At 39.0% G+C, this 10,241-nt stretch overlaps 1 protein-coding gene across 3 annotated transcripts in view; it reads left to right on the top strand.

Annotated features, from left to right (window-relative positions):
• Nucleotides 1-10,053, top strand: part of negr1 (neuronal growth regulator 1) — a 170,538-nt gene extending 160,485 nt beyond the window's left edge. For 2 of the 3 annotated variants that reach the window (XM_032525520.1, XM_032525521.1), the window contains one exon: nt 3,772-10,053. In XM_032525520.1, coding sequence (XP_032381411.1) covers nt 3,772-3,872 — 101 coding nt within the window. In that variant the 3' untranslated portion in view covers nt 3,873-10,053. The remainder of the gene's footprint in view (nt 1-3,771) is intronic. The other variant, XR_004333423.1, reaches the window with a different exon arrangement.
• The last annotated feature ends 188 nt before the right edge of the window (nt 10,054-10,241 follow it).

Genomic DNA, 10,241 nt, shown 5'->3' with positions numbered 1-10,241 from the left:
CCATCACCCCCACCCCTTGCTCAGAAGAGCCCATCTCTGAAGCTCCTCGGGGGGATTGGGATGCTGCCTGGCTGGCTGCGGTCTGTGCACCACTCGTGACAGCCTGCTTCGAGAAAACGACCAAAGACTCAAGGGATGCGCTAAACGACGAATGAATGAATTGGAGACTTAATCCAACACAAAAACATGGCAAATTCTGTTTTATTCTCCTCGCTTCTTGCATTTTCAGGTGTACGTATAAAACTTAACGCAAGACTGAGGATTTCTGAATGGAGCTCAAACCTTACAAATCCAGCATGTGTGATGGTTGAAGGGCTGACAAGAGGAAGGGAAAGGAGCTCACGCTATTACTTCATGAATGATGATGTTCCAGTGAATTACAGTGCAGTGCATAACACTCAAGATGGTACTCAAAACAAACCCCGCATTGAGTGTCACTGTTGCATATTTCAGTATGATTCATTATCTGTGTCAACAGTGACTGAGGTTCAGGGCCTTAGCATTTGTTGTGCATATGATATGTGGGTGACAAAACTGCTGTCGATGGAGATTTGGGTGGGAAGGGAAAGAGAGAGAGTGAGAGTGAGAGTGAGAGTGGCTTATACTCCCTGCACACTATTTAAAGCTGATGGCTTCAGTCCAGAATCAGAGGAGAGAACCAGGGATTGTTATTTTCATATGGCTCTGGCTAAAGCTGGGGAGGCTTTAGTTTTTCATTTCAATTCGGTTGCAAAACAGTAATTGAAGCGTATCGCTTTCATCTCCACTTATCTCCTCCACTCTTCTCCCTTTGGAGCGCTGCTTGTCTTCCCGGCGTTTGTGCATCTTGACACTGTTGGTTTCTCTATGATGTATTGTCTGGGATGGTGTTACTTCATTGTAGCTCATCAGCAATGAGCTACAATGAAGCCCCCCTTCTCTCTCTCCTGTCCACTGCTGCTGCTGCCTTGCTCTCACATTCCTTTCCATCACTGTCTTTTTTTCCCAGTTCTCTCTTCTTTTGATTTCCCCTTCTTCTCCCTCGTATCTGTCTTTCTTTTGCGCCCCCTTTCTGTCTTTCTATTCCCTTCATGTTAATAAGCAGAGTAATTGTGTTGCAGGCAGTTCCTGGTTGGGGAGTTAATTAAAATGGCAAGTTACAACCCACACAGTCAAAACAATAGAGGCCCCCACAATGACACAGACATATTAAACAAGACCAAAATCAAACACTGTGAGAAGGCAGGGACCCAAAACACAGACTAGTTCACTAAACTTCACTTAACACTTTCCTTCCTGAAGTACTGAGGGGTTTATTGTTATGCTCTCCAGTCCAGTCAACACGAGTCATAGCAGAGATCCAATAATTACCTTCTAAAGCTCCCTGAACTGCTGCATGAAAAGCAGCAGTATACAAGATATTAATGCGATTACTGCAGCATTTACTGAGCCAAGAACTACACTGACACTGATTAGAGGAGAAACTGAAGAAGGGAAATAGTGACATCTGCTTATTCCCCACCCACCATGCACACACACAACCCAAATGATTTTGCTAGCGTGGTAAGTACAATGCAGTGCACTCAGGCTCCAGCAACAGTGGGCCGGCTGAGCAGGACATGAGCTGTTGCTATGGTTACCATTTCTCAGCTCGTTCTCACAGCCCAGGAAAACTGTGTCATTATCCTGTAATTTGGATAGGGAGAGAGAGAGAGAGAGAGAGAGAGAGAGAGAGAGAGACAGAGAGAGAGAGAGGAGGGATACAAAGAGAGAATGAGGTAGAAAGGGGAGACAAAGATAGAAAGGCAGAGACAAGGAGAAAGAACAGGGACTACAGTTCACACATGCCAGCCATGGATCTAACACACACATCATCCAAATTTGCAGCTATTTGTGCTCCTCTATCCACCACTTTTCCTTTTTTTTTCTCCCTTTCCCGTCTGTCAGCGGAGCTATAGTTTTCACTCTAATAGGTAAACAACTTCAGTGCCGACAAATAATGCTTGGAAATATCAGGTAAAAGCAGTGCCATGTCAGGTGATAATAGGATATGTCTTTTTTTTTTTCCTCGTCCCTACCATCTCCTGTGAAAATTGTTTCCCACAAGCTATTATGTTGGGGAAAAAAAGATCAATCTCTGCATCATTGTATTCATTTTAACACACCAACAGCCATATGCCAATCTAATGACAACCAGTGCAGGGTTGTCATTGAATAAATACCTTGGCCACAAAAATAACAGCACAGTGGGATAACAATCCTATTGTGTGTGTAACTCCTAGTAACTTCTTACTTTATAAATACACTAAGAAAAGGACTTTATACTGTATGTTCATGACTGCATCTGCGTGTAGACAGTATTGTTTTTTTTTTTTTGTTGCTCGGTGTGTTTGTGCAACGTGAGGTCCACATCAGAGGAGTTACATTGTGAACTAATTACAATTGCCGTGTAAATAGAGGCACCCTGCTGATATGGGCTGTGCGCCACATGATTTCCCCTGGTAGAGCAGAGCCTGCTTGCACTGCCTTGCTGTGTGGGTTGTGTGTGTGTGTGTGTGTGTGTGTGTGTGTGTGACCATGATGTAAGTGTATGTGTGTGCTAAGGGAGAGTATGTTTTGTAACCTGTAAGGTGTGCTTTATTGAGCTACAAACTAAAAGAGTGTGTCTGTGTTGAGGAGGCAGAGTAGCCCCTCCAAATGAAAGACTGCCCTCTCCCTCTCTGTCCTCCTGACGCAGCTCTCCAGAGAGACCTGTTCATATTACTGTGGCTCGCTGTCGGCCGGTCAGAGAAACACAAACAGCACAGAACAAAGCCTTCGATAGGAATGTGAAGAAGAAGAAGACCTTGCGTCGCCCTTATTTATTCTCCTCTCTGCACTGATGGCTTTTTTGTACCAATATAGAAGAGGGAAAGTCATTTGACAACCCACTAGAAAAATATGAGATGGAAGAAAAGGGTTTTAGAATATGTTAGAATCTGAAGCAACAAAGACATTTAACATTTAATCAAGCACTGCACTTTGTACAATTTCATATGAGGAACTTACTTTAGTTGTTTATTTAATGCTGTTTTAGGGCCTGCACACCCACACAGGTGTTTTCAACCAGAACTCTGGTCAGGTTAAATCTATGCACAACTCTTCTATATTTTACAAAAAAGCAAAGATTAGAGAATATTCCAAAGAATTATCACTTTTATGTTGCAGAATTGTATTTGTTTCTTCTATTTCCTACCCCAGTACCACACATCATGTTTGTATAATGGTATAAAAAATCTTATCCATAGTTATTGATTCTCACTCATTTATTTATTCGTTTTGATCATTATTTTTCTGTCTGTGTAGGAACATTTGTTTTTAGTTATGCTTAACATGACTTCATTAATCATCTCATGACCCTTCATATGTATCTTGTGACCATTTGGAGGGGCCTGGACCACTGGACTTAACTACCTAACTTGTATATAAAGTAGTTAAAACATACTTCACGTCAACCAGCTATAACATTAGTTTTCTGTATACGCTTTGGTACATCAGTATTAACAATCTCAAAATACAAATAAGGTGTTGGTACTTTCATATAAGCACAGGATCTGAGAACATCTTCCACCACTGTTTAGAATATACATTGTCAGCATTGTTATGAAGTATAGGTTTCTCTTATAAATGGAGAAACCAACTTCAAACTATAGTAATTGCAGTTTTTACAGTCTCACTTTACTGACTGTGGGTTTACAAATAGTAAGAGTGCAATCACAACTAATCAGAGCTTCTCTTGTTTTGTGCCCACAGCACCCAACACTGCACCCTATGGGAGCACAGGAAGTGCGCACGTCCCGCTGGCCTGCCAATACCTGGTCCTGGCTCTCTCCTCCTTCATCAGCGTGTACTAGCAGAGACCAAGCCAGACACAATGACTGTCGAGAGCATTTATGAATCATTTTTGACATTGCTAAAGGCTGGAATCCAATGTGGTACAGTTTGTTGAAAAGCCGTGATGGGGAAAATAATCAGCGTTACTTTGTGTGGGGAAATTTTCTTTTCTTTTTTTTTCTTTGCTTTTTGGTGACATTTCTGTCATGTAAATACTATGATGTTTTTTATTATTATTATTATTGTTATTATCATTATTATTATTTTCTCTCTTCTTTTTCGATTGATTGAACACCTTTTTGCTCACCCCCCTCCCCACCCCACCTCCCATCATATCAAGCCCCTAAATATCCCAAATGAGTTACTTTCATGCCTCTTCTTCTCTTTGAGACGATGGCGCAAAATGGCCATTTTTTTTACATGGCTAAATTGGCCACGGCTGGAATGGCAAAGCCATTGTGCCAAGTCTCTCAGTACACATAATTACCATACCAATGTTGTAATGAATGTATTATGGGTTGTTGAACAAAGGAAGTACATTTCAATTCCTAACAATAGAAATTCTGATTGAGTGTGCGCAAAAATACAGAAAAAAAAATCAAGAAAAAAAAATCAAAAGAACAAAAAATGCAGGGCTTTTTCAGGACCTGTGTTGTCATGATGACTCAATAGATGGATGGACAGTGTTAAAGGTGTGCTTTGTTGTATTCTGAAATGGGTCCTTCAGTTACTATGCCTGACAGATTTGATCAGGCAGCCGTCAAAGTAGCAAAGTATACTGTATTGTATCTTGATATTTTAACATAGTGTAGGCTTTTGTTTTAAAGTGGGACCAGCTTTTCTCATTCCACCAAGAACATTAACACAGTTCATGACTTTGTACAGTATGAAGGGAGGAACATCGCTGCCCTATGTTTACATTTTTTTGACAATATAAACACTACAGTATATACTTCATACTTTTTTGAGTCTGCATACAGTATGTGAATGTCTCAACCAGTTGTTGCAGTTGAGAAGAAAAATCAGAGCCCAATTTCAACTGTTGTAAGCTTTTCTTCTAAAGATGCAGTTCTTTGAAACATGCCACCTCCAGTGGGCGTCTGAGCAGAGCGTTGTGTACCTACTGATCATCGACTGGCTGAAAACCCACAGCTGCACACTGTAAGTCGCTTGACATTTCTGGCTTCAACATTTCTCTGGAAAAGCAACATTTTGCAGCAAGGTATTTTATTCCTCTGTTTTTCGTTACAGATCATTAACAAAAAATAATAGATATAAATATATTACCGTGTCTTCTACAGTAAATATATCTACATTATTGCAACAATTTACAGATAAAGAACATCCAGAGAGCCAAAGGTTATGTACCCTAAGATTTCTGGCGAATACACCAATATATATCATCATCCCCCCCCAAAAAAAAAGGAAAAACCGGCTCTGCCTCAATATGACTACTTCTCATGTTAAGTATGAGAAACAGAACACAAACTAAAGCTTATGAACATCCTCATCACTACAAACATGGCCTAAGGTGCTAACAGCCCCTCCAAGATGAGAGTCCGTTTTATTCAAACAGCTGATCAGTGTCCACAGGGTCAGTGAATGTCCAGCAGAGAATCAATTAAACCATGAGGTCGTTTAATAGAAGAAAATGTGGCTTTTTAGTTCACTGAAATCAACCATATCAAGGCTCAAAAACAATGTAATCGTAAGCGTTTACTTTTTGACAAGACAGTCATGGCATATTCATCCTCAAGTATCTTCAATTCATGGTGTAAACAGAGATACTGTACTGTAATGCCTTAATAGTACCATAGACATTAAATGAACCTCCTTAAGAAGGACACTTCCAGAAACTCTCATTAAGATACAACTCATTTTTTTGACACATTACTCCTTAGTGAATGTTCACAAACCAGTAGCTGACTTAACTTCCTAATTCGGCATTGTATTCAGTGCAAACTAAACTTCTCAACTTCTCATGCAGGTATTTTAAAATAAGCCAGTTGCATCTGATAGAAATGCAGTATTTGTCGTACAGGTTGACATGTTTGCAGGTCTTGTTTGGATTTGGACTTTGTTGTTTTTTGCCGCGCGATCGAGGGACTAACAGTTCACGCAGTATTTTCAGCTGAACTTGTAACTGCAAACCTATAGAGAAATAGCCATCACAGTTAAAAGACTTAAAGCACAAACACTGTTATTACTTTTATGTTTCGTGGTGATTTGTTTTAAGGTCTGCTAAACATTTTTTTATTTTATTGTTTGTACTGAAATTGTTATCAGCTTGTTTTACAAATTATGAAAATACTGCACCATATGATCTTGTTTAAATGTTAAGGTATAATGAAAATGGGTCAGAACTATATTTATTCTCTTCCTTTATGAAAACAATGTATAAAAATTACATTTGAAACATGTAAAACTGGATATGTGACATTTATTTGAATGAGGCACAGTATGGCATAGTTTATAATGTTGTCGGGTTGATTTAGATGCCATAACTGTTGTTGATTTTTTGTCGGACGAGTACATTAAAAAAGAACAATGTTTGCAATTAAATTACCTACTTTTTGAAACAGAGAGGGTGTGAACCAATATAACAGTATTATAGAACAGAATCAATGTGTGTATATTTGGAGAAAATAGGATACCTTTTGATCTTTAGAGCCAGTGTGTAGTCATAGTTTTCACACACTTGCGTGTTTGACAATGTGCAGAGAGTATGGTTGTGCTGCATGTCAAAGTTAACCTGTGTTTTTGAGGTGGCCATTTTACAGATATTCATACTTTTTATGAAGAACCAGTTTTTTCCCAAAAAACATTTGGTTCTTAAACCTGGTCTAAAAATACATACCTCCTATGGACCAGCCAGCTATGTTTGTTTGTGATTTATTTTAATCAACTTTTGCTGATAAACTAAAACAACTGCTATTCAGAGACATAATGATTATTGTGGCACTTTGGTGATGGCCTGAAGTTATGTTGGCTGCTTGTCTAAGCAGTCAAAACCATGCTAGTGTTCATACATATGAAATGTACTGGATGTTGATTCTTCTTTTAATAATAGTATTAACAAGTCCCTTTTATCGAATCACTATTATTTGCAATAAAAGTCTTCATGTTCCAATATAAACCCACATCTGAGTTAATGAGCACTCAAAGGGGTTGTCACTATCACTGGGACAGGGTTTGAACCATAGCATGCCGTTGCTACAGTGTCCTCCTTAAAATTTAAACCATCTTGACACTACTTTCTCCCTGCGTTGTTTTGTTGTCTCCCTTAAAATCAAGGGCAGAATCAACGCTGTTACCAGGGTTCCAATTTGTAGATTGTATGAGCTGTATCAACATTTACTTTGTGTGGTAATTCAACTTCGAAATGAATTGTTGGCTGTTAGCGAGTAGACATGTAGTGTTCTGCCAAATATGGTCAATAACTAATCTTACGTTTGCTAACTGTACACATCAAAATCCAGCCCAATACATAGCTAGGTAGTCGGGTACTGACTAACCGCTAAAGCTAGCAGCTAGTAATTTTATAACCCCTCAGTTATATTTTTAAGAACATCACACACTAATATTTTAATCACCTAAATCAGAATCTTTGATAATGTAGGACTGAGCAGCAGCTAGTTCTGTCTTGTAGCGTTTGCTAATACTAGCTAACGTCAGCTAACGTTTTGGATCAATTTCGATGATGTCTTCAGCTTTAACTATCAGACGTGATTTATCAGATTTTTGTCACTATTACCAAAAGTAGACCACTACAGAGCAGTCAGCACTTAATTTATTTCTACTTTTAATTAAGTGAAAAAAAATTACAAAAGTCACAGTAATGTGGCTACACATCTGAATGTGAGCTACATTCAGTTGGTCTGGTTTTGTAGATACAGATGAAAGTTCTTTGAAGTTGACTTCAAGCAAATTACTGCTTTGCCAGCGGCACAGTTAAACCCTGGTGAAACAACACTGCTGGGACTGTTCCCCAGGCTTGAGAGGCATGAGGGAACTATCAGTCTGTTTGTACAGTGTAGCCTGAATTATTGAGTCATCTTAATTTTGCCGTATCATGCATATTTGATCCTCTCCCCTTTGCCCTTAAACACTACATAAATCCTCCTGAGCCCAGATGGCCAGAAGCCACAGTACATTGGATTAACCAACGTTTACAGTGCATCCTCATCATTGACTGGAGTGTGTCGCACAGTATATATTATCTGGAGATATTTATAAACATACACCACTGCATATTCAGTCCCATCATGCATCAGGGGCAGATCATACCTTTTTTTTTGCAACAGCACAAGGCTTTCGAATGTCCTTTGACCCAAATTCACTCTTGACTTCAAAAACCCACGGTTGTGTGACCTACCTTATAAAAGTTCAGTTGAAAAAGTCGTGTTTATGTACAAGCTGAAAAGAGGCCACACCACCCACCTGCAGAGATCACTGCCTCACCTAGTGCGCCCAGCTGACAGCAGAGGGGGGGAAAAATCTCTCCACTTTTAAATTTAAGATAAGAGGATTTTAAATATTGATGCTAGTGCACATTATTACAGCCCTGCAATCCCCAACCAGAATTTTTAAATTTCCCTTTTCAAAGCATCCTCATCCCAATGCATCATAATCATATTGTTCTGTTTGCATTTATTACAAGTTCATTTATGCTTTATTTACTCAACTTGTTAACAGCTGTGTCTTAGAGGGGGTCAAGCACTGTACTAAATGTGCCTTTAAAGTACTTTCTCAATTATAACCGACCCACATTTAGATCATCAATGCTTCTGTATGCAGTCTGAGCTGATGGTTCACTTACAGGGGAACTATTCTTTAACATTTTTAGCTTTATACTAGTATTTTTGTGTTTGTACTAGGAAAGGTTTACATGCTTTAATGTACAACAAAACACTTTATCATTCTCATACTGCCCATGGCTGATGTAACTCTATTCACCCTATTTATGAGACGCTCTGCTGGAGCACCTGTCTTCCTCTTTAAGCCCCTCTTCCAAAATAGCCCGGTCTGTTCTGATTGTTTCCTGGAATCTCCGCTGCGCTCCAGTTTTGTTTCAGTCGTAGTAGCTGGAGCTACTGCAACAGAGTTGTACCATAAAAAATCACAAAAAAGGCTTTTAAACCAAATACTACACAACTGGACATGTCCCAGCAGTAACGTGCCCTGAAATTGGGGAGAAATGACCAGCATTGGCTGCCAAGATTACAGCTAACTGGCCTTAGCATGCAGCTACTTAATAATTAGCAGTATGCTAACATTAGATTGTAATGGAACGAAGCAGCACTTTCTACTGTCAAAAGTCATAGATAAAGACTTCTGAATCAAATACTTCCCAATCGGACATGTTTCAGCAGTAATGCAACCCCAAATTGAGGAGAATTTAACAACATTGGCAGCCAAGATGACATCTTTTACTGCTGTTAGCATGTAGCTACTATAGTTAGCAGTGGACACTAATAGAGTGCAGCAGCACTTTCTACAGTCAAAAATTCCATTAGCATCTAGCTACATGAGGCAATGTTAACACATTGTGTAGCTTTAAAAAAATAAACAAATCCAGTCCTGCCTGGCCGGAGCAGATAGAAGGCGGGAGAAGGCCTTGGAGTTGCAAAAAACACTTAGCCGAGAGTAGAAGAAACTGTTGAAACCTGAGCGTTTAGAACAGTTGGAAATCTGAACGTTTTAGCTTACGGGATTTCTCTAAAACACGTTTACCTCATTATTTGAAAATTTGACATTATAACATTGTAGATATGACAGAAAATACGGAAAAGCATAATGTCCACTTTTAGTTTTCACTACATTGACTTCCTAACATTAACAACACTAAATATGTCAACATAGAAGCAAACTACTGCATTAATTAACTTAAACAGTTATTCTGACACATGTAACCCTTAAGTAGCATAGAATACAAATGAATGAAACAAAGTTAAATGTCATTGTAATTAAAATAATTAGGATTAATGCATATTTAAAGTGTTGTCATGTGTACTTAACAGAAGCAGGGTTCAAATCATCTTCATCCTGGTTATTATCAGGTCAAACACTCTCCATGTTTGTTTTCACTTCTTTATTATGGGCAGGGGCGTATCTGAAAGGCATGCTTATTAATCCTTTCTGTGACTGACATACTACTGTACCTGACACTATCTAAAAGACTTTGTGCTGCAGTAAAAAAAAAAAAACAGCTTACGGCAATTATTATTTTGTGGATAATGTGTGATGCTGAGTGTCACACAGGAAACATGATGACAAACTCAGAGACTGCTGTGACACTTTACAACAGCTTGTCGCTGTATGGAGCTAGAACAGTGACAATAACCTGTGGTATGGAAAATAAAATTTGGCATTGAAACAAGAAATATTGG

This window comes from Etheostoma spectabile, chromosome 9, assembly GCF_008692095.1.
Source record: "Etheostoma spectabile isolate EspeVRDwgs_2016 chromosome 9, UIUC_Espe_1.0, whole genome shotgun sequence".
Lineage (NCBI taxonomy): Eukaryota > Metazoa > Chordata > Actinopteri > Perciformes > Percidae > Etheostoma > Etheostoma spectabile.
The sequence above is the reverse complement of the archived record's forward strand: the minus strand, read 5'-3'. Positions and strand labels throughout refer to the sequence as shown.